This window comes from Ctenocephalides felis, unplaced genomic scaffold (genome assembly GCF_003426905.1).
Source record: "Ctenocephalides felis isolate EL2017-DRISC unplaced genomic scaffold, ASM342690v1 CF-g0.4_SCAFFOLD_01170, whole genome shotgun sequence".
In the NCBI taxonomy this organism is placed as follows: Eukaryota; Metazoa; Arthropoda; class Insecta; order Siphonaptera; family Pulicidae; genus Ctenocephalides; species Ctenocephalides felis.
This window is the reverse complement of record NW_020537324.1, coordinates 29,173,519-29,199,162: the sequence shown is the minus strand read 5'-3', so window position 1 is coordinate 29,199,162 and position 25,644 is coordinate 29,173,519. Positions and strand designations below refer to the sequence as shown.

The 25,644-nt window shown below is 29.4% G+C and overlaps 2 protein-coding genes across 2 annotated transcripts in view; one reads left to right on the top strand and one right to left on the bottom strand.

Moving 5' to 3' along the window:
• LOC113368017 (excitatory amino acid transporter 1) overlaps positions 1–2,145 on the top strand; it is a 158,408-nt gene extending 156,263 nt beyond the window's left edge. The window contains 1 exon segment of the mRNA XM_026609580.1: positions 1,662–2,145. Within this exon segment, the coding sequence (XP_026465365.1) occupies positions 1,662–1,830 (169 nt within the window). The 3' untranslated portion in view covers positions 1,831–2,145.
• A 3,065-nt stretch (positions 2,146–5,210) lies between these two features.
• LOC113367068 (cartilage oligomeric matrix protein-like) lies at positions 5,211–24,810 on the bottom strand. Its single transcript, XM_026608697.1, has 17 exons — positions 24,681–24,810; positions 21,630–21,800; positions 16,987–17,219; positions 14,743–14,929; positions 14,312–14,488; positions 12,871–13,110; positions 12,295–12,395; positions 10,346–10,564; positions 8,104–8,259; positions 7,150–7,306; positions 6,962–7,078; positions 6,567–6,840; positions 6,186–6,505; positions 5,939–6,116; positions 5,685–5,868; positions 5,370–5,607; positions 5,211–5,293 (listed from the first exon to the last, which is right to left on the bottom strand). Exons 1-17 carry the CDS (start codon positions 24,745–24,747, stop codon positions 5,211–5,213), a joined length of 3,102 nt encoding a protein of 1,033 aa, XP_026464482.1. The 5' UTR covers positions 24,748–24,810.
• Between the last annotated feature and the right edge of the window lie 834 nt (positions 24,811–25,644).

Genomic DNA, 25,644 nt, shown 5'->3' with positions numbered 1-25,644 from the left:
TTTCTGAACATTTAGGCATACCTTAGAAAAAATTGATATAGGTATGTGTGTGCATATGTGTGTTGTATGTGCGGATTCAATTTTTCATCGACGATTTCGAGAACACGGATCAACCAATTTGCATAATTCAAATTTGTATTCAATTTTTTTTATAAGGACTTGCTGATTAGTTTTTGGCAAAGGCAAGTCTAGCCATTCCGAAGATACGGGGCAAAAAGTGCCAAAAATGGTTATCCAACAGAGGATGGAACGTCCGATTTGAATCATTTAAAATATATTTTATTTGTATTGACAAAATGAAGACATGGTGAAAGTTTTGGTAAGGCAGGTCCAGCGGTTTCAGGGATCCAATTAAAAAAGTAAAAGAAGTTTGGCGGACAAAAATGATCATTAGACATATGCTCATCAAATTATCAAATATTTTATAAATAATTTAATAATAAAAACAAATTTTGTTTACTATAGGTTCTGTACCGGTGTTTACCTGTACTTCGATATTTCGTTTTTACGGGGCTAACGTATCTCGATTGCTTTGAAAAAAAGATAAAAAAAAAAATTAATTATTGATACGAAAAGTTTCAGCAATTTGCCTTAAGGCACGATGCCATGCACCACTAGTTTTAGAAAATTATTATTGCCCAAATCACAAAAAGGGCTCGACCGATTTTTATGCAAAACTAATCAACGTGAGCGAGTCATTATCGAAGATAAAATTTTGTAAAGAAGAAATTTGTAAAACCATTATCGAAAAAATGCTGCCGGAAGAGTTTTGTCTAGATTTAAATAGACAAAAAAGTCATGAAAACATAAAATTAATTAATATATATATAGTTAATCGTTTTTCCTGCTAATAACAACAGTTTTCGAATAAAATAGAATAGAATAGAAAAAAATAGAGAAAATAGAAATATGATCATGTTATATACAAGTCTATAATCGTATGCGTTGGTAGTCACAAACTGACAAAAAACTATCTATTTACTGTGTGATCAAGCGTTTCACCTATAAAACATAACCTCCAAAACGTCATAATAATATTTATATTTAGTTAGACTTTACGTATGTAATATCAAAGTAACACCAGAAATTTGCAGTTATGATAAAATTGTTATTTGAATGTTTGGTATTTTTTATAAAACGCGTGATTGCAAAAATACACAGATTTTCGACTTTTTGTGACCACCAACTCATACGATTATAGATCCGTAATAGTATCATAACATTTCTAATTTATCCGAGAACTGGTTCATAGATAACACATTTTCTACTGAATTCCAACTGCTTTGAAAAAAAATATCTAGAAAAAAATACTTTTTAAAAATAAATATTCTCACGCAATTCATTACAGATCAAAAATTTTATTTTTCTTATTAGTCCAGTCATTTAAGCTTAAATTAGATAAGAATCTCGAAATTCGTGATACCCAGCTGTAAGTCTGTAAATACTGTATATTGACACCCTAAAAGTTGTTTCAAAATTTACACATGGTAGGGTGTACGTACCATATGTAGGTCTTGAGACAACTTTTAGGGTGTCAATATACAGCATTTACAGACTTATAGCTGGATATCTCGAATTCCGAGGTGAATTTACTATAATGACTGAAATATATTGAATTAAATTACCTTACAAATTAGATTAATAAATCTTTTTTCCTCCAGTGACCGATTCAGGACGACGATAAACGTGATGTGCGACACCCTCGGAACCATCATCGTCGACCACATGTCCAGGCGAGAATTGGCGAACAAGCCGACCGACCGAGACCGAGTCCTGGCGGAACCTCACGAACTGGTCGAATTAGATAAAATGGAAGATGGCAGGAAATGAGTTCTATTTTCTTGAATTGTTATGGACTTTTCTATAAGTGTAACTGTTATACATTATGCGTCGTGTTAAATGTGACATGTTTAGAGATTGTATACGATAAGTTTACTCGAAATTTAAAAAATGGTTTTGAACTAAAATTTGATTTCCGATAGCGTGGGAAGACCTTCCAGGTTGTGCTACTTTATACTCGTCGTTTAAGTATTTTAAGTTTAAATATGATCAAACTATGGGGCCAATGCTCCGATAAAATAGAAATGTTGCAATCGTATCTTCATATAAATTGGTAATAAAAAAGTCAAAATGCTATGTATTTGCTGTGCGATCAGGCGTTTCACACATAAAACCTAACTTCACGTATGTGTTATCAAGGACACATTGAAAAAAGATGCACTTACGATAACATTGTGCGTTTTTCTAGGTTAGGTTTTATATGAAAAATGCCTGACTGCACAGCAAAAACATAGCTTTTTGAAAGTTTTTAATACCAATTCATACGAAGATTGGACCTTAACATAGCGTTGCCATGACAACGCCATGGTACATTTCTACTTCATCAGAGAATTGGTCCCAATATTTGTAGTAGAAGAAAGCAATATATTTTGTTAACGTTTCAAAACAAAAATTGTTTAAAAATTAAATATGTAACCTTGTTCGATTTAATATACCGATTTATAATATTCTTCTAAACATCTATTGGGGGAAGTCCCCGAGTGCCGGACACCTAAGGTTATTTATAAATAAATCAAAAAATATTTTACGAAATGTTTATCTCTCAGCTGGAGCATTCATCATAGGATTTTCATTCTTTGACTAGGAAATACGAAAAATGGGGGTATGTAGTTACCATTAGCACTCATACAGAACAAAATTAAATAATTAAAATGAATTACGTCAACTCTCACAAGAAATATCAATATGTTTACTGTCCGGCGCTAAGAGACGACTTATTGTCCGGTGCTAAGGGACAGACATGTCCGTTCATTTGGTGGCACCTACTAAAATTGTTTGAAAGATCTAATGATATTCTACCATTTTATAGATAACAATCAAGTACAACTTTTATATTTGCATACCACTTAAATATGCTAGAATTACTTCCATTGATATTTAGGTGACGCCGTGATTTTGCGCCTAAAACAGCAAAGGGTTGCTCCCGCCGTGGCCGTGTTCGTCACAGATGAGCCCTGGCGGGTGATCCTGCACCTGTGTACCTCCCGCGCCCCTTTTACTTGTATTTTGATATAAAAAGAATTATACTCGCTTAAATAATACGTGTTAAATAGAGTGTCCGGTATTATGTGCTGTACGGCGTTACGGGACTTCCCCCTACTTAATTCAAAGATCAATGTCTTATAAATGTTAGCCAATAAATATCTTATATCCTGATAAGTGTACAATTTCATGCAACGGTGTCATATTCTCATTAAAATCAAAGATCTATAAATAATTAATTAAAAATATTTTATAAATATAAACCCTTTGTTATATATTAGCGTATTAATGAATTATAAACTTAAGTACAAATTTTAGAATGTTTAAATTATTAAGTTTGAATAAATTACCTTAAAGATAAAAATTTAGCTAACATTGTAAAAGCATGTTTTGTTGTAATTTTTTAAATAACGTATTTTAGATATACTTTTTGCTTCTTAACAAGCCAAATTACGAATGATTCTCATGTTTAGAAACAACTAATATTAATAAACTCAGTGCAAACATAAACATTAATATAGACAGATATAAGTAGATATATCCCTTCATAAATTAATTGATGTCATTCATTATTCAGATAACACCCCTAGTCAATAGGTTTGTACAAAACGTATATAATGTTTTTCAATAGTAATTTAAATTTAACTTTAAAATACACGCTTTTTTGTCAAATTAATTTGTTAACTACGTATTTTGAACAAATCATAATTAAATTATGATTGGTTATTAAATTGCTCATTGCGTTCATACTTTAACTTGTTAGAAAATATTACAGATGATGTAATTATTTTGGAATATTGTTAAAAGCTATGAGGAAAATATTAAATATTTTCTCATAGGATAAAAATATACTAAATCAGAGATTTATTATTTGTTATGTATATAATATGGAACAAATTTTAATTATATAATCGTATATTATTGTAATTTTACTGCCATAAATAAAAATCTGAAAAATTATGGAAGTCATGTTTTACTTAATACTATGATTTAGGGATAAATTTATAATATAATATAACAAATCCCCAAAAAACAAATTTAAATAAATTAGTGGTGTATGGGATCGTGTCTAAAGGCAAATTGCTGGAACTTCCCATACTGTAACAAAATGTTCGACGGGTATGAAATGTTTTCAAATAGATTATTATAAATATTGTAACATTGTCTAATATTTATAAGAATTATATAAACTGAATGACAAAGTTGAAATTATTCGTTTAAAGTATATTATAATTTTAGTCAAAATTAAAATTAGAATCTGAATTATTTTCGATAAACAAAAAAACATTGAAAAAAAAATGGATTTTTTTTTCCAAAAGCAATTGTTTTGTCAACACAAGCAGAAAGTTTTTTGAATCATTCAAATCGGATGCTTAGTTCTCTTGACAACTGTTATTTTTTTTGCATATTTAGATCTGTATCTCCAAAACGACTGAACCTGCCTTTGCCAAAAACTAATTGCGACATCTCCCCATCCTTACAAATTGAATGTTTTTTAGATCATTCAAATCGGATGCTCCGATCTCTCAAAAACTCGATTTCTATTTTCTATTTAAAGTGCACTCTTTGCTCCGTATCTCCGAAACGGCTGGACTTGCATTTGGCAAAAACTAATAAACACATCTCCTTATCAATAGGAATCGAATGTTTTTCGAATCGGTTGATCTGTGCGCCCAAAAACGTGGACGGAATATTGTATCCATACATACATACACACACACATCCATTTTTCCTGAGGTATGCCAAAATGTTCAGAACCCTTAAAAAAACGTAAAGATTTTAGGACGATTACAATAACTTACCCTACAGAAAATTACTGAGAACAGATTTTTAAAATTATAATATAAACAAATTTTTAATTCATATATAAGATTAGATTATATATATAAGAAATTAAGTATTTTTTAAATTTAATTTAATATTCAAAATATTATAATTTAAACATATAAGTACTTAAACATAAGTTATACTAATTTGGTATAATATGAATATATCCACGCAGTTGTGAACAATGAACACCAATATATAAATCTTTTTAATATTATTCAGAATAATGTGATAGGCATTGTGTTAAAGCTATATATTCCACTTATGTAATTGACTTAATTATTTTAAAACTAATAATTTAATATTAATGATTTATAATTTAAAATAAACCTGTTTCGATATTATGATCCGTGACTGTTATCGATTGAAACAGATTGTCGAAGTTTTGGTGGTAACTCGCGGTATATCGTTTCTGGCACATTATCTATAACGTAAATCGTTGAGTTAATATTTAAGATTATATTTACAAAATCAAATCCATATATAATAGGCCAACTTACCATTACAGCGATATACTAAATCACTCCAGATAATCATTTCCTGACTGAAGCAATAAACACCAAGTCTTCCGCCCTTCAAAGTAGAATCGTATACGTTGCCACTATCAGTGACCATATTCTCTCCCTCAAATATTCTCAACCTTATCAAACCAATTCTAGGTCTATGCAAAAGTAACCAACGATAAGCTGTTTTTTCGCGCCAACCTACATTTCGTGGATCTTTCCAAAGAAGTTTCACCTAAAAATATTGTGTTTGTTGCTAAATATTCACAAAACAAGTTTTTAATTAAGATTTTCCATGTCATATCATCTCACTTGATCTTCAACATCACCAGTATGCCATAAGGAGTTTCTCATCATTTCACCTGGACCGGTTTTGCTGTTGACCAGTTTGATGTGGATTCCAGGTTCTGCAACAGCCCTGAATGGTGCAGCCTGCCAATAGGTTTGAGTATCCTTCTTCCACATGACGGAGTAGAAGCGATGATTATCTTGGAACCTATAAAAATATTTTAAATTTATAAGATTGCATCAATAAATAAAGTAATATTAACTAAAATAGAACGTACCCAAAAATAAAACCAACATAATCGTCATCAATTTCTGTATCGATGAAGAAGGTTCCTTCAAAATCAACGCCGCCAAAACTATGATAACCTACAGCCAATCCAGGGTCGCTGTTCATTGTTTGCACAATTTCAGCACCCTTGTTATAAATAACCCAGTTAGGATCGATTTGAGAATCACCTAAAAAGCAATATTAAATGATTTTAAATTTTAATTCTATCAATTATTTTAGATTTATATTAGGATTACCTTCTGGATCTAAAACCACAGTCTGGTATGTTCGAAAATCAGTTGAAAAGATTTTTGAATTATTAGGGCAATTATCAAGATAATTAGGCACGCTGTCCATATCGAAGTCATCTTCACAAAGATCACCTACTCCATTTGAGTTGGCGTCTTGTTGATCAGGATTATAAGCAATTGGACAATTATCATGCTCGTTTGGTATTCCATCATTATCTGCATCTGGGTCGCACATATCACCCTTTCCATCATTATCAGTATCTAATTGATCACTGTTTGCAATCTTTGGACAATTATCGATGCTGTCTTGAACACCATCTCGATCCCTAAAACACATAAATAATATTATTTATATGCAATAAAAAAATTTAAATTCAATATCTGTACCTATCCAGTCCGCTATCGCAAGCGTCTCCTATCAGATCATTATCAATATCAGATTGATCAGGATTAGATACAGTTGGGCAGTTATCACAAACATCTCCAAATCTGTCGCCGTCTGTGTCCAGTTGATCTCTGTTAGGGATTTTTGGGCAGTTGTCATGGACGTTTTTGATACCATCATTGTCAATGTCGTCATCACAGGCATCTCCCAAACCATCTTTATCAGTATCTTCTTGGTCTTGGTTTGGAACGTTGGGACAATTATCGCAAGCATCACCTGAAATCAAAATGCATTATTAAAATAATTGATGACGTAACATGAGAGATTTGGTCAGATCAAGCATATTTGATCGGAAACATTACTTGAAATGATTAAAAATTTGATATCACTCTATTACCTTGTCTGTCAGGTCCTCCAGTATCAGAGTCCCTTTGATCAGGATTGTATACCAGTGGACAATTATCTGGATTATTTAACACTCCATCATTGTCGGCATCAGGATCACAAACATCACCTAATATAGAAATACGAGTATAATATTATTGTTATTGTTAATTGATAATAGGTTTAGAGAGTTGTGCCTACCAATTCCATCTTGATCAACATCCTCTTGACCAGAATTAGGAGTATATTTACAATTATCTTTCTTGCAATGTGGATCGGAACAATCCAAGTCATCATCAGGCCATCCATCAAGATCCAAATCACCTCCGCAAGAGAATCCATTACCAGCAAATGCCACCTAATTCACAAAACTTATTACAAAATTATAATAAAATATTTAAAATATATTTAATTATATATAAAATTTACTTACAATCTCTAACTTTTATAATAAAACTTAAGAAATATCACGCAGACATAAAACTTCACTCACCATAACATTGTTTCATATTCATTAAACACAACTCACTGCACAATTTTTGAAAATTGTTCACAAGAAATAATAGATATAAGTAACACTATGTTAACTTAAATGCTAGTGAACAATAGTTATTAATCTAACTACGTTATTAGTAAAATTGTCGTTATTAATTGCAATATTATGAAGTGTGCTTATATGATTTGTGCTTTTAATGTGCGGTGAGTAGTGTAATGAATAAGACACAAAGTTTATGGTTTTTATTCAAAGTTTAATGCCAAGTGTACATTGTTTTACAACATAATAATGCTACCTAGTGAACAATCCTACATTAACTACATAAGTAAAAAAATATTTCATTTTATCTTGGTAATAACAAATACTACTCTATGTTATTTAAGTAAATATAAAATCAAATTTGTACATTAAAGTGCAGAACGCTTGTGTATGGTATTTGATTCATTTTTGATTAACCAACATTCAAAAGAAGTAAAGCTTCAAAATAGTATAGCCAAGATAATTCAATTTATTAACCTATATTTTAAAATATAAGGTTGCCAAAGACTTTTTCAATAAGACCAAGTTTCAAATATATGTTTGCCTGGTATTAAATTTGGATAATTTTCATCTTCTGCCTATCTCAAGTGTGGTGGGCACATGAGATATCGAACACTCGCCTTGCATTTGCAGCGGTATCGTCCGCCGCCGATGTGGCGACATTCAGCGTTCTCGTCACAGACGGTACCATCAGGGCATACACCATCGCGTTTGTGGCAGCCGATGTTCTGGTCGCCGTGGTAACCGCGCATGCAGTGACCACAACGGAAGGAACCCTGGAAATAAAAATAATATGTAAATAGTTATTTTTAAAGGGTGCTCACATCTAAGTGAGTATATTACTTGGATACACCACTAAACGTCTTATCTGCAAAATTTTTTAAATTTTATATTTGATTCATAATAACAAATTCAATTCATTCATTCATTCATCTCCTAGACAAACGTGATATTTGCATTATATGCTTTCATATAAAATTTCATACGTTATAAATGTTTATATGTATTAATTTATAAATATGAACAAACAACATTCTTTTTTGCACTGATTTATTAAATAATAATTTTACAAACGTTTCGAGACTAGGTTTGTCTTATTATCAGTGCATTATAATTTAAAATCTAAAATATGGAAACCTAAATTAGTATTTTTGTTATCCGTTACAATTCGTTCATTATACTGTCTGAATTCTCTATCAAGGTCAACTAGATGAGTCACAAAATATCAAATAGATATATGAATATTTATAAAAGACTCTACACATTTTTATGTTGCTCCACCCATGTTTTAAACTTAGATAATAAGAAATCTATCTACCTAATAGATATCACAGAAAAAAATATAATAATAAGTAAATTTTTATTACTAGTGATTTCATTGTAAATACTATTTCATATAATTAAAATGTATACCTATTAATTCAAATAAGGTAATGTAAAAGTAAATAAATTAGAGAGATACAAATAGTGTCGAAATAGATAGAAATAGCGGCAAGGATTCTGCATATTACCGATCTTGTTTAGCCTATATACGGAGAATGGCTCGTCAACAAGGTACTTGTAGACTTTGAATTTTTTTTGATTGAAAGAAGAAAAATCACTACGATAATACACACAAATTATATCGTGGTGATATCGAATACCGAAAAGAAGCTACAAAGGATGATGAGCAGAATATCAGAATCGTCAAAGTGTCTACAAAATTTGGAATGAAAATCAACATCGGCAAATCGGAAGTAAAATCGAGAGATGTGAATTTTTTCAAGACCTTAGGAAGCATTCTGACCAGATTTAGATACTGCACAAGAGAGACAAAGCGAGTATTGCAAGCACCAAGCGTTCACAATAAATAGCTAATGACAAGCAAGCTGAGACTCAACTTGCGGAAGAATCTAATAAATGACTAATAAAGTTATGCCTGGAGCATAGCGCTGAACGGATCAGAGACATGGAGTTTACAGATAAAATAATAAATGAAAAAATGCCTAGAAGAGTGGACAAAGAACTGGGCTGATCACGATCGTGGTAAGGAAAGGAAACTGGATCGGAACTGCGAAACCGACAGCTACCCGAATGTAAAATAGAAAGACTTAAAGAACTTGGAAAAAGAAAATTGCATATGATTGATGACCTATGAAAAGAGAAAACTCAGAGAACTAAAAACCAAAGCAATTCAAAGCAAAGTAATGAAATGGTAATGCAAATAATAAATAAGGTGGGCAAAAGAAATCATTGATTTGTGATGTCTTTACACCATGGACCTGCCTTTAGGCAGACTTCCATTTATTGTTATTATTATTTCAAATACAATTTGAACATTTAAATGCTCCTTTTATTATTATTTTTTATAAAAGACACTGTGTTATTTCATAAAATATTTCATATCTTCAAACTCATTAACCACAGTTGATGAAGGTTTAATTTATTTGTTGATTGTGTGGTTGCATTTTTAATTTGGTTATTATATTAAAATACCATAAACAATTTAAACATGTCTTTAAAGAATTTAAACTTTAAAGACTCACTGATGAAATCACAAACAGAGTACTAAATTGGCGAGCAAAAAAATTAAATTAATAAAGTAATTAATTTAATATCTAACGTAACGTGAAAAATATGCAAAATGATTGTTTGAGTTGATGCACAAACAAATAAGAAATTGAATTTAAGATATATTTAAAAACCGAGAAATTTTTTTTCTAATTATAAAGTAGCAATGTTTTAAATACAGAAGTCAGAATATTTAATTACAATCAATTCAAGTTTAATTTATGCCCTATTCAACCCAAATTAAGTTTTAATATTACTTCACTTATTTAGCTGCTTAATAACAAATATTTTGAATATTTCAATATTACTTACTTCCGTATTGATACATTCACTGTTGGGCACACATCCACCGTTTCGTCCGTCTTGGCATTCGTCGATGTCCTCGCAGCGTTGGCGGTTACGTCTCGCGTACTCTATGCCGACACCCTCTACGGCACCACCGCGGTAGCCGGCCGGGCAAGCGTCACAGCGATAACCGGGCGACAGGTTGTAACAGCGGGTCAACGGGTCGCACGGTTCTGCTAGGTCGCACTGAAAAAATTACATATTTTATTATGGGCAGAGAAGTAAATATACATATAATACCAGAGGTGTAGGGCATCGCGCCTTAAGGCAACTTGCTGGAATTTTTCGTATCAAAAGTTAAATTTTTTAAAAAGATTTTTTTTTAAACTTTGAGAAAATTCTGTTCTTGAGAAACTTTAAATTTTTGGAAAAAAGTGACATTTAAAAAAGGATTATTTAAAAAAAATACTTTTAAAAAAAAAAAATTTTTTTTATTTTCTTTATTTTAAAATATTTTAGAAATTGTGAACAGCACCATAGAGACGACATTTTCGATTTTTTTGCGATTACTAATAATATTATAAAATAAATAGAAAAGATATTTTATTCAAGCATTCAAGCATTATGCTTTGCATTTTATGCATTTTTCATTAATTGCGAATGAATTGAATCCTATTGCTAAACTCTTCAACAGATTTTGTTTATTTGCTTAAAAAAATATTTTATAATTATTTGACGCTATCGGTACAAGCGTCGCCTATAGACGACATACGCATAACAACCTATGTATCGAGTGTGGCCTATAAAGCATCCGACATCTACTTTGTCGACTATTGCTTTGAGATTTATCATTTTGAGTTAAATTATTGCGAATTCTAATATATTACTGTGATATTTAGTTGGGGGTCCATTAATCACGTGTGGCTTTTAGGGGAAGGTGGGAGTTTGACAAAAAATCACAAAAAATTAGTTAGATATCACGTATATTTCTTTTACCTATTATTTTTTTAAAATTCGTAAATTTAAAAAAATTGTTCGAAAATTTTACGTAACTAAAACACGTGATGTTTGGTGGGGGAGAGTAACTTTAAATATCAGGACGGAGGGAGGGGTCTAAAAATCCCTAAAAAATCGATCACGTGATTAATGGACCCCTCTTCAGGAAAATCTTAAAATATGTTTTGGTACAAATACAGCAGTGTTTAACAAACCGTAAAAAAGAGATAAATATATAAATCTTATGAGCGAAATTATTAAACTTAATTATGTTAGACATAACAAACGCCTCAAACGTAAAATTACGATCTCAAATTAATTTAAATTAGAAAATAATTTAATCAGTTATTTATGTCTGACTTTTTCTATCTAATTTAATTCCAACTGAGAAATAACTTTGCGTACTAAGATTAAATATAAAAATTGATGGTAAGGTAATATATTTATGAAAACAATAAAAATATTCTTATTATTTCCATCACTTTTATTCATATCGTAATATTTTATACAAAATCATATTATAAAGACATATGTGACAAACTAATACAGCATTGTTTTAAACAGATATAAAATGCTGTATTTTATTTATACTTTAATTAAGCTAACTCATAAACTTGTTTGTATTTGAGCTTATATTTGTTTGTCTATGAGCTAATTATTGTAGATAATACTTTGTAGCAATAGAAGAAGTCAGACACTTAATGACTCAAGTTGAATTTAATTTAATATTTAGTTTCTTTCAAAATGTTTCAAAAAAATAGTCTTGTAGACTTTCTATTTAATGAAGTACAATCTAATATAAACCGTTTTGATAATTATCATATAATTTAATATTTAGAAAATACAAGTTATTTGAGAGAAGATTGGTAACATTGAGAATAATTGCTTTTCTATTCGATGGTTTAACGACCATCAAATTGACTATAAAATTGTCTTTGTCGATAGTACTTTGTGGTTTTGGTTTTGATTTTGGTACTAACTTCATCAAGATCACGACAATTGGTTCCATTTCCGGTGAATCCTGCAGGACATGATCCGCAACGGTAGTATGGGAATGAATCAGTATCCACACATTGCACACCTGAGGAAAATAATATAGATAAGCATAATTGAGAAACGAACACATTTTAGGTAATAAACATAAATCAATCATAAAATAAAATTGTAACATAACTATCTTTTCCGGGATGTTAATAAATATGTAATCATAAGATTAGAATGGCATTCAAATTCAAAGTGCAAACTGCTATTTATCCAATCATTCATTAACTGAATCTTCGATAACAAAAAATGTAATCTTGAACATTTACTTATAACTATAAATTTTAATTTTCTAAAAAATTATTAGGAAAAATGCTCTTAAAGTTAACAAGACTCAAAATATAGTATACTAAATTTTGATTTCGGTTTTGTCTCTATATGGAAATCTGCCACAATTTTAAACATTGTTCTTCTCAAATTCCGTTGATTAAGTCGGTTATTTACTTATATTGGAAAAATTATGTATCTGGTCTTGAAGTCAAATGCCACTCACACCTAGTTTTTTATTTAATTACCTGCGCTACAAGGGCGTGCTTCGCAACCTCCACGTCTTCTGCACTGTCTTCCGTCTCCTTCGTAACCACTAGGACAAGGTCCACATTGTGCACCCTCAGGAGTGTCATAACATTGTACATTTTCGAAGCATGGTCGGTCATCACACTTGAGTCCAGGCCTGCAATCCCTTCCATCACCTATGTAACCACGAGGGCATGGGCCGCAGATTGGGCCTCTGGCAGTATTTGTACAATGAACACCTAGAAAAAAAAATCAGTCATAAGTAAGAATTTTATCATTTGCTAAGACACTAATATCATAGTTTTGTCCAATGTTATTTTGTAGTTAAGTAATTATTACCAATTAATATTTGCCCATTAAAAAATATTCTTTGCCTAGTACAAATAATTATTAGATGTTGAGCATAATAAATTAAATAGGCAAATAAAAATCAGCAAACTTGGGATAAATAAAAAATTCATTTTTTTTCCAAACTCTCCAGTCCAATTTTTAACACCTACGGGACGACACCGATTTCAAAACAATCTACTGTACCTGCTGTAAACTTGATTTCATTGTGTATGTTATGCAATTTGTTTGATAAAAATTTGTGGTCATTGGAAGACATACATTTATAAATATAATATTAATTTATTCTTGATCATTTTATAAAGAATGGTGACGTTCAAAACAATTTCTAAAATGCATAGCTGGTTGATTTTGACATGTTTTACAATAAAATGTTGTTCGCCGCTCTTTTCTTTCCCTCGCAATATGCCACTGATTAGTCAGTATATTTTTTCATTCTTGTGCTGCCATAATGGCTTGTTTTTTCTGTTATATTGTCTAATAATTCATTTGTAAAATATAAAGTAAAATAATCTATTGGATGTCTTATATTGCTTGGTATTTGTAGTCGGGGTGTTTGTTAATGTATGTCAAACTCGATTATTGAAGGAGAATCGGCACATTCGCTAATGTCTTTCCGCTCTTCATTTAATTTGTCGAACTTCTTCTTCTTTTTGTTGGTTGGATAATATCATCATCACATTCATCACTATCATCGGTGCGAATAGTAATTTCGTAAAATTTGTCTGTATGAATGTCTATTTGAAACTCATCTTCACTACTGCTTAATTTACAAAATTTACCAGTCGTTTTGCCATATTCAAAAGCGCTCGGTCGTTTTAAATATTAAAAAAAGACTATATAGCAAAGAAAAAAGGTAAAAACTACTATTAAAATAACTTAAAATTATTTTCAAAATACAACACTGTTTATCACTGCTATATGTATTTTATTCAACTTTTCGATGCAAACTGAGTCATTGCTTATAAAATAGCCTGTGCCTCACAGAGTATGTTTGTCCACTAAAGTGGACAGCCTTTCCCAAAGAGTTAAAATCGTACTCTTAGGTATTTCTTATACTAAGTTTCTTATAATAATTTTTATCATTCTTACCATGGAAGCATGGGTACGTCGTGCAATCAATTTCTCTAACTGGTTCTGGTCTATTGCAAATATCACATTGTTCCAATTTGTTGCGTATCCAATGAATGTCTCCTTTTTGTTGTTCAACTTCTCCACGCAAATGTTTTACGACTGCTATTAATTCTATCAGCGTTTGTACTAACAAATCTGTAATAAAGATATTTATAAACCTCTAGTAAAATGTACTGCAATGTATCCATCTCATACAATACATCATCATCGATGGATAGGATTTATTTTTAAACCAGCAATAAGAGTAAAAAAATGTTATGCAATTAGCATGTATCACTACAAACTACAACTGCCAGTAATACTAATCTAATAATATACTGTGCTATGTGTTCAATAACAAAGAGATTTGCACGAAGATTTCGATAGATTCTAATTATAATTTATTTTACCGTCGCAATCGGAATGCATAATAGGAATGTCTCCGCGTCTAATGTTGTTGGGAACTCCATCAGCCTGCATCTGCATGATTTCCTGGTAGGATTCTGCATCCTTCGAAGTGTGGCAGCCAACACGAGCGAGTTCCTTCTGTAAGGTCGTACCTCCGTCAACACTTAGGGGCATCCTTCTGTCGCGATACTGGAAATAGTAATAGAAATATTTAAAATATACAGTTTTGTGTTTTAATGTCATATGACTACATTTACGTGTCAAGACGCTATTAGATTTTAGATTTTAGATTTAGAGCGGTGCTGAAAGATCTGCGGGCTAAAACGTCCATCGCCGATATCGCAAAAACCAGTAAATTATTAATTACTTTTTAAAAACAATATTTGAAAGTAGAGGACAAAATATATGTAACCAGCCAAATGTATGAAAATCCATACCAAAACTATTTTCTTTCATTGGTAGTTTTTTGGTTGTGAGCACTGTTGTTTAGACCTTAATAGAATTATTAAGTCTACGTTATTTAAATGTTTTGAAAACTGCATTGTTGTTTTTAGGTAGGACTCAACAGTTTTTTTAACCACTATAAAAACTTACATGTAGTTGGGGTAAAAGAGACCAACTAAACCTTTACTCTTTCAAAAGTGTTAACGATAAGAATAGTGAATAAAAGAAAAAATAAAGTTTAAAAAGCAGTTTTGCATAAAATATATAAAATAAATACTTATTTCAACTATGCTGACAATTTTTTCTGATAAAATACTAGATTAAAGTTATATGCAGAGTTATCTTCGCAAAATATTTACTCATAATAATAATAATCTAATGATGATATTTTGCATTGATCAAATAATAAATCTATTATTTCGTAAAAGTTCTTTAAAATTAAAAATAAGACATTAAATTTGTGTGCCCCTGGCTGTCTCATTTTACACTAACTAAGGGGTACAAAGGACCAGATGACAAATTTTTAAAATATAGCAAAAAAAACACATTTCTACCATTATGAATTAACTGGGAATTTTACGGAATAGTCAGGTAGTTGTTAGTTTGATATGTTTTATTTGTTGTGATATGATTTGTTTGGTTTTCACAATATAATTGATCAAAGTCAAATTGGACCTTTGTGCCCTGCCCTACCATATATTAGTTGAATTTTAATAATTATTGTTCTTCTTAATTAATAAATTACTGAGGTCAACAAATTAATCAAATTTAATATTTCTGAACAATTTAAAAGAGGTTTGACTTAGGAAAAATAACACAAATTGAGAATTTCCCTATGTGCTTAAATATTTGATTCTTTATATACTACAGACATTTGATACTTTATATAAAAATATACAATATGTTTATGTTTTATTTATAAACATGTTCCCAATCTATGTCCATAAAAAACAGATGATATTGTCATGACGTCTGACCATTCTAAACAAGGTTTCATTCAGATTCTCCGAGACATATACAGATATCAAAACAATTATTTTATAACTTGTTTTGAATAATAATTATTATAAAACACGAGCATTCCTACATGAGCCGCGCCTTTCATCTTTGTGATTGATGGTGAATTTATTCAACTTGGAAGAGAATAATTGAATGAATTTGAATTGAATTTGAAAATTATATCTTTAGTAAAACATAGACGATATGCTCTGAATTTGATACTTTTTAGTAAATATGATTTATTATTTAATTTTTATGAAAACAAAATTGCAACAAAATTTTCTATATTCAATTCATATATTCTAATATCTTTAGCATATAGATCATTGCATTTGTTCGAGTAATACATTGTTCGAGTAACCCCTTAAATGGTAATAAGATTTATGTTTATACAGTTGTGTTGTGTATAAAGGTATTAGGATTAATCATATACTTTTTTTATCTATGGGATTAACAATTTTTAATTATTTAGAAAATCTAACCAGTATCTTCTTTACTTTATTTTGCATTGTCAAAAATTTTAATTCGCTTTAAATAAATCAGAAATAATACTTTGTAACCCACGGAGAGAAAAATTTAACCTAAGGAGTGAAATTTGTTCGAAATAGCAACTTGCAAGTGTTTTTTTTTATTATTTTTATTTTTATTTATTTTTATTATTTTATTATTTAAATCTAACACTCAATAAAGCTTAACTTGACTAAAAAATTTGCAATTTTCTTGAATTTGTCCATTTCAATCACAATAATTTTATTACTAAAATTCTATTATAATTTTATTACTATAATTCTATTATAACTTACCACTTTGACAACCCTCTTGTGATCATCTTCCGACTCGAATGCGTCCCTAAAAGTGGTATTGGTATGGAAAGTGCCCCTTAGCTCACAGTTTTCATACACTTCAATTCGGGCATCAGGACGCTCCTGTCTGACGTGCAGGATTAATGAGGAGACAAAGGACTCGGTGTCCAGGTTTGGTAAAGCAAATGCTTGTTTTGACTCGCTTTGACCAAGCCTGGTAGTTTCCAAAACAACTTGAAACGAAAGTAAAAAATATTAATGTTTGAATTACAATGTATTTCATAGTATTTACCTCATATTTGAAATAAAATACTAGAATTTTTCAGTAACAATCTTCAGTTAGTTTTTGTTAATATTTAGAACATTTTTATTTTGAATGTAGATATATTTCATTTTTAAAAAGTAAAAGATTGAAAATATCCTCATTATTTGCAACTAAAAATACAATCAGACATGAAGTGCACGAAATCCTGACATCACGTGCACTGAGTTTTCTTACAAATAAAATAGTTTTAAATTCATTTTCTAATACATATAAAAAAAACTTATTATTCGTTTAATGAGTTTTGAAAAACTAATTTTCACAAAGAGATATAATAAATTTAAAAACAATATAATATATAATTCTTATAGCCAGTTTGATAAAAATAATTTCAACTTATTATTAGAAAGAACCTGATATTTTAATACTGTAACTATATTATGTGACTATATACTGTCACTATACTATTCATGAAATTTTAATGAAAAATATAATACTTTTGTTCGTTGAATTTTAATTGTTTATTTTATAATTATTAATGTTTTTATTATCTATATATCTAGTATTCATGAATGATACTAATTAAGAAAAATCTTTTGTTGAAAGCTGTTTGTAAATAAAATTTTTGGGCCAAGTTTATACTATGAATGTACATAAAACAACAAAAGAAAATTAGTTAATTCAGTTACTTTCTCTATAAAATGATGAATTCCTGATTAATTTTTCATATGAGCAAATTTTAGGATATCTATCAATATACATCAAAGTCATCAATCCAATTTCAATTACTCATTGAGTATTAATTGAGTTGAGTAATTGAGATATATTCTTTGAATGAAAGGAACTAATTAGGTTATTAAACTTTTATACATGTCCATTATGAGCATATCAAATCGTACTTATTCTCGATAGTAAGATGACCTCAAAGATAATGTAGCCTCATTGACATATATTTTGAATACTTATTACATAATTAATATGTCGTCTTTGCAATACAAAAACATTTTTCATAAATATGATATCATTACTAATTATAATGTTATATTTATAATAGTCACAGTTTTCTTGGAATTCGTATTTGCAACATGTTAGTTTCGATAAGCAAACGACAAAATCATTTTTTAAATCCCAGTTATGAAAAAAGTAGATCGCCATAATAAGAAATATACAATAATACTGTTACTGAAGTACAAATATAAAGTTCATAATAAGTTTTTGCAATTAGATTTTAAGACTAATAATTCATACAACCCTTTACGATCAACGACTTTACAACCCTTTACATTGTAAAATGGAATGCAAAATTTAACTAATATTTTCTAAATTTAAGTTGAAAATAATTATTCGTTATTCATTATTGCCATCATTTTCAGTGAAAGAAAAGTTTTCGAATAAATGAAAATAATACATTTTTAAATAAAAAACATTTTAAAAATTGTAATTATTTTAATGTTTAATAAAATGTGATTTAAAAAAAATGAGAACGTCTATCAAGCAACTGAACCAGGTTTAATTGTTTTTAAAGCCTGATATATTAATTATAAGATTTTGTTTTCTTATTTGTGGCTTCTAGGGCTAAAAATTTACTCTTTTTTTTGAAATTTGAGTAGAGAAAGTTACTGCTTTAGGAAGAAGACACACTGTTTTAAACAGTGGCGGATCCAGGGGGGGGTCACGGGGGTCATGACCCCCCCCTGAGCCTGTTTTAGGACTTAGATAAAACACTAATTCAACAACAAAATTACTTCATAATGATCTTATTTATGTATTTTGTTACCAAACATATTTTACAACTCGAATATTTAACTGATTGTAGACGAATGGCGGAATCAAAAACCCTAAAATTTAAGGATTTTCTAATCGTATTGCGAATATATGTTTTATTACAGTTTAGGAAAAAAAATTCATTCAAAAATCAAAAAAATAAACTGATTGTGAGTGGCCCTTATGCAAGAACTTTCAGTAATCCTATTAATAGACGACTTAATCAACATATAAAATAGTGGTGTATGGCATCGTGCCTTAAGGCAAATTGCTGAAACTTCCCGTACCGTAACGAAATGTTCGAGGAATATTAAATGTTTTCAAATAGATTGTTAAAAATACTGTAACAATGTCCAATATTTATAAAAATTATATAAACTGAATTGCAAAGTTAAAACTATTTATTTAAAGTATATAAGTTTTAATCTTAAGTCAGAATTAAAATTAAAATCTGAATTATTTTCGATATACAAAAAAAATAAATTTTGAAAAAAAAAATTGAAACAATTTTTTTTCAAAAGCAATTATTTTATCAAAACAAGCAGAAAGTTCTTTGAATCATTCAAACCGGTCGCTCAGTTCTCTCAAAAACTACCATTTTTTGCACATTTGTCTCTGTATCTTCGAAATGGACGGACCTGCCTTTGCCAAAAACTAATCATATCTTCTCCCAATCATTACAAATTGGATGTTTTTTATGTCATTCAAATCGGATGCTCCGTTCTCTCAAAAACTCGATTTCTATTTTCTGAACTCTTTGCTCTTTATCTCCGTAACTGCTGGACATGCCTTTGCCAAAAACTAATCAGCTCATCTCCCTATTAATAGGAATCGATTGTTTTTTGAACCATTCAAATCGGTTGATATGTGCGCCCTAAAACGTGGACAAAAAATGCGGCCATACAAAACACACACACACGCACATCTATTTTTTCTGAGGTATGCCAAAGAGTTCAGATATCTTCAAAACGTCGAGAAATGCAAAAAATCATTTTAGATTTGAATGAATTTTTTTGCATTTCTCGACGTTTTGAAGATACCTGAATACTTTGGCATACCTCAGAAAAAATTGATATGTGTGTGTGTGTATTTTGTATGTCCGCATTTTTTTGTCCACGTTTTGTCCATCGCTGTAAACCATTTTGAAGTGAGAAACTATTGAAATTTTTTTCAAATATAGTAGTGATTTTTGAAAAATGGTTTGAATAATACACATTGATGGAAAATAATCCAAAACTTTAATTATCATAAGTAAACCACTTGTCGCAGGCCTAGTTTAGTACGTTCATTTAGAGCAGAAACTCTATCGCCATGTAAAGTTTCACTTAAATCGCAAAAAAATGACAACCTATTATGAAAAAGAAACGACTTGACCGATCTTCGCCAGAAACCATTTATTTCCAAATGATATCAATCGAATAGTTTAAGCAAAAACGGCTAAGAATTTTTGACAAAAACATGGACGATAATTTTTGCACTTTTCTGCCAATAGTAAAGAAACGGATCGACCAATTTTCTCAAAAAACTAATCAACGCAAGCGCTTATCCAGTTTCATTTTATAGTTTTTAAATTTTAACATCGGTTCAGACGAGAAAACGTCGAGGAAAGGTCAAAATTTGACTTACGTCAAAGACGCAGATTATTTTTAAAAAAATACACATATATAAGGTTAGGCGGGTCCAATTTAACTTTGAGCAATTATATTGTGAAAACTAAACAAAAAACATAACAACCAATAGGACACATCAAATAAAAAGCATCTGACTATATTTTAGTCCAACTTCCAGCTAATTCATCACTGTAAAAATGTGTTTTTTTCTGTTTTTTAAAAATTTGTCATTTAGTCTTTTTTACCCCATAGACGGGGTAAAATCGGACGGCGAGAGGACAAACAATCCAATTTACTATTCTTAATTTTAAAGGGGTTTAGCTACATTATTCAACCAATGAAAAATATGAATTTTATAGATACATTTTTACAGAGATAACTCTATATATAACCTTAATTTGATATTTTAACAACCAGCAAAGTTGAAATAAATATTTATTTAATTTATCTCTTGTAAAAATGCTTCTTTTAACGTCGTAAGAATCAGGGTGATGGCTGGTTGTACATTTTTCCTTCCACTTTCAAATATTGTTGTTAAGAAATCCTTAACTTTACTTTAATCCTTAACCTCCTTGAGATATCGGTGGTGGACCTTTTTACCCGCGAAGCCCCGCTCTATCTTATATGTGTATATATATATATATATATATATATATATATTAAATTTGTTACATACTCATTGAGGACTATAAAAACTTTTCAATTATGACCCCCCCCTGACGCCGAAGCTGGATCCGCCACTGGTTTTAAATTAATATATACACAGGTATAAAATAATGGTTGAATGAACCGATATGATTTCAAGAATCAAAACGCTTGCATCTATCTTTTATATTTGGCTATTTTTGCCATTTTCCATTTATACAGAGAAAACCGAATTTTTGTACTGACAAACCGGTTTTCGAATTCCATAATTTTCGTCAAAAAACCGGTTTTTGAAAACCGACAAACCCTAGTATGTACACTATTTATTATTTCTATTTATTAATTATTTTTAATTTATTTACCTGTTTGTGACGTCCAATCCAAAAGAATTGTGAACCTATATGCTGCATGAGGAAAATCTACAGCCAAGAGGACTTCTGGAAGAGTTCTTCCTGTTTTTCTTGGTTTTAAATCACGGATTGTGATTTCTAATTCATCAGAAGTAATTGCTGATCTCAATGTTTTCGTACTTGCTGTAAATAAATTATAATTATTATAAATCATGCATTTTATTGCAATAAACATATTATATGAACATTATATTCATAGATATCATAGTTGTTTTTTAGTACTGGACGAAATAGAAGAAGATATAAAAGTAATTTAGTTTGATCAAAATATTTTTTTCAACAGCTTGATAACATAGTTTGCTAAGTTCACTTTTAAAACTGATATCAAATATTTGCGCTCTGGAATTTGTCGTTATTGCTAAATATTTGTTTATCTTTCACAATTACAAATTCAATTCTTATGGCCAATTTTTCATTAATCCATTTATATATGAATGACTATAAATATACAAATAATTTAAAAAAAGAGAGTTCAATGGTCCCGATTTGCTTCAGTGCCAAAATTTGTTTACGAAATGTCTGCCGGATATATAACTCAAAATTGGGACAAATCCTGTCTAGAAAAGTATCTCGGTTACAAAGGTCACAAAAATATAGATGATCCAGTTTGAAATAAACCCAATAAAATGTAATAAACACGATATCTATCATAATTTCTGTACCTTAATAATAATTATTCGTCATTATTATAATTAACAAAGAATTATAGATTGAAATACCTAACATAACATTACAATATAGATTATTTTAATAGTTTATAGTATATTTTAATAGTTTTAATTCATACAAATATAATGAATCAAATAGAGACAAAATAATTATGAACAAATAATTAACGATAACGAAACTATACAGAACAAGCAGAAAAAAATATATATAAAGTAAATATTGTTTAATTTCCCTAATAATATTCTCGATAAAAAAAATAATCAAATTCATCACAAATTCACATTTTTAAAGTGAAAATTTAAAGAAACAAATAAAGAAGAACTGAGAAAGGGTGAAGAAAGAGCTCTAACCAAGTACGACCATTAAAGGCAAAGGAAACTGAATTGGACCCATTCTGCAAAAAGAGTGCTTCCTGTAAAACATTGTCGGAAGTAGAATAAAAAAAATATGAAATTTTTGGGCAGACAACCATATATTATTTTCATTATCATTTAGCAGCTCAACTACACTTCCAATGAGGAAATATCTTAATTAATAAAGAAAGAATATAAATTTTCACTTTATTTTAAAAAACCAGGATGCTTGAAAACATCCAAACAATTTTTGATGGCATAATTTTTAGGAATATTTTTTTAAATAAATGCTCTAGGGCAAGTCCGTGTGAAACTAATTTCCAAGTAGAAGTAAAAATTGCAATAATATACTTTCAACTTTGTTGAAAATTGTTTTATTTATTGATCCACTCTTGTATTTTTTATGTTAAGCTCGATGTTATCATAAAGAAATATTGTTAATTGTATTGTTATCATGAAGTGATGACTTAAAATTGTGGATAAAAATTATTATTGATGTGTTGACTTGAAATTATTTTAATATGTTAATTATTAATTTAGCAGAAATTAATTGAAGTAAAGGACAATGTTTATGCAAAAAGTAGTTAGATATAATAATTTATGAGATTATAACTATGTAGAGTGGTGTCTCTACATTTACTCCTCTTAGAAGTAGATGTAGATATACCACTCTACATAAAAGAATTAATATATTATAATCACATAAACTATTATATAAATAAATATGTTCATTTGTTTATGCAAAGAGTAGTTAGATATAATAATTTATGAGATTATAAATTATTAATTCTTTTATGTAAAGTGGTGTTTCTATGTATGTCTGTAAAGATACTTCCCTTCAAAGTAAATATGGGAACACCACTCTACATAAAAGAATTAATAATTTATAATAACATAAACTATTATATACATAATTATATTCATTTTTTTATGCAAAAGGTAGTTAGATATGATGATTTATGTATGGTATTTATGGTCATTATAAATTATTAAATTTTTATTAAGTGTGGTATCTCTTTATGTACTCCCCTAGAAGTAGACGTAGAGACACCACTCTACCATAAAGGAATTAATAAATTATAATCACATAAAGTATTATAAATATAATTATATTTATTTGTTTATTCAAAAGGTAGTTTATGGAGAGTAATGTCTCTACATTTACTCCCCTTCAAAGTAGATGTAGAGAAACCACTCTACATAAAAGAATTAATAAATTATAATCTCATAAAGTATTATATACATAATTATATTCAATTGTTTATGCAAAAGTTAGTTAGATATAATAATTTATATTGTTGCAATATTATTAATTTTTTTATGAAGATTGGTGTATCTACAGTTACTCCCCATCGAAGTAGATGTAGAGACACTACTAAAAGAATTAATAAATTATAATCACATAAACTATAATATATATAATTATGTTCAATTGTTTATGCAAAAGATGGTTATATATAATAATTTATGTGATTACAAATTATTATTTTTTTATGAAGATGTGGTGTCTCTACAGTTACTCCCCTTCGAAGTAGATGTAGAGACACATTCTACATAAATGAATTAATAAACTATGATCACAAAAAGTATTATATACATATGTCTCTTTATCTACTCCCTTTAGAAGTAGATATAGAGACACCACTCTACATAAATAAATCAATTATAATCACATTAATTATTATATACATAATTTTATTCATTTGTTTGTGCAAAAAATAGTTAGATATTATAATTTATATGATTATAATTCATTATTTTTTTCATGTAGAGTGGTGACTCTACAGTTACTCCCCTTCGAAATGGATTTAGAGATACCACTCTACATAAATGAAATGATAAATTATGATCACAAAGAGTATTATATGCATGATTATGTTCATATATCATATATATATATATATATATATATATATATATATATATATATATATATATATATATGTTCATTTCATAATTAATAATTATAAATTAAGCTTACCATTATCAACGGTCATACAATGCACCCATCCAACAGCCACCAACAACAAAACTGGCCACAACTTCATTTTAAAGTTTTTATAAAATTCTTAAACTGCAAACATATTATTTAAACAATGAATCACTCATACGCTAACGATAGTCAGATGAAATAATTCAATCAAAATGAATGAATTCTTTCAAGGAATAAGATGCTGAACCGCGAACGAACGTGAACGTGAGTGCTCTACTTTTCGTTCTAATTCAGTATTTGTCGTTCGGCAAAGAGACGACGCTCGAAATTTGAGTCAACGAGAGCTTTTGTACATAAATATAAATATATGTTTATGTCCGTTGCTGATGCTTCTCGTCTCCTCGTCTGTTGGTCGCGATGTCACATAAGCGACTGATTCATTTAGACTTGTACTTGGAAAGTTTATATATAGGATTTGGATTGTCACCAAACCAAACGTGCCCGTCAACGTGCATGTAATTTGCAAGTCAAAGTTTTTTCTCAGTTTTGTCATTTTTGAGAAACCGAGAAATTTGGTTTGCTGATTTGCTCTACATTGGATGTAAAATATAGAAATTTATGCACCAAGAATAAAAATAATGATTATTTACATAATGAGAAACTTTTCTTTTATCTCAGTTCTTGCAACTCTCTTCGTAAAATGGAGCAGGACTCATATGCTACCAAGCTAGTATAATAAGTTTATATAATATGATGCCAAGCTAAGTACAACTAGTGGGGTGCATGGCACGTACCTCAAGGCAAATTTCTGGAACTTCCCGTACCGTAGTTAAAAATCTTGGTATGAAACCCATAAAAAATTACACAGAATGTGTACACATTATTAAAACCTCTATAAAATATCTGATAATTTGATGTACATATGTCCAATGAACATTTTGGACCGCCAAATAACATTTTTTTTGCTTTTTTTATTGGATCTCCAAAACCGCTAGACCTGCCGTCATAAAAA

Coding starts and splice junctions, on each gene's coding strand:
- LOC113367068 (XM_026608697.1), bottom strand. CDS start 24,747: ATGAAGTTGTGGCCAGTTTTGTTGTTGGTGGCTGTTGGATGGGTGCAT. Junction 14,489..14,742: donor TATGCATTCCGATTGCGACG/GTAAAATAAATT, acceptor TCTTTATTACAG/ATTTGTTAGTACAAACGCTG. Junction 5,294..5,369: donor TTTAGTATATCGCTGTAATG/GTAAGTTGGCCT, acceptor TTTACGTTATAG/ATAATGTGCCAGAAACGATA.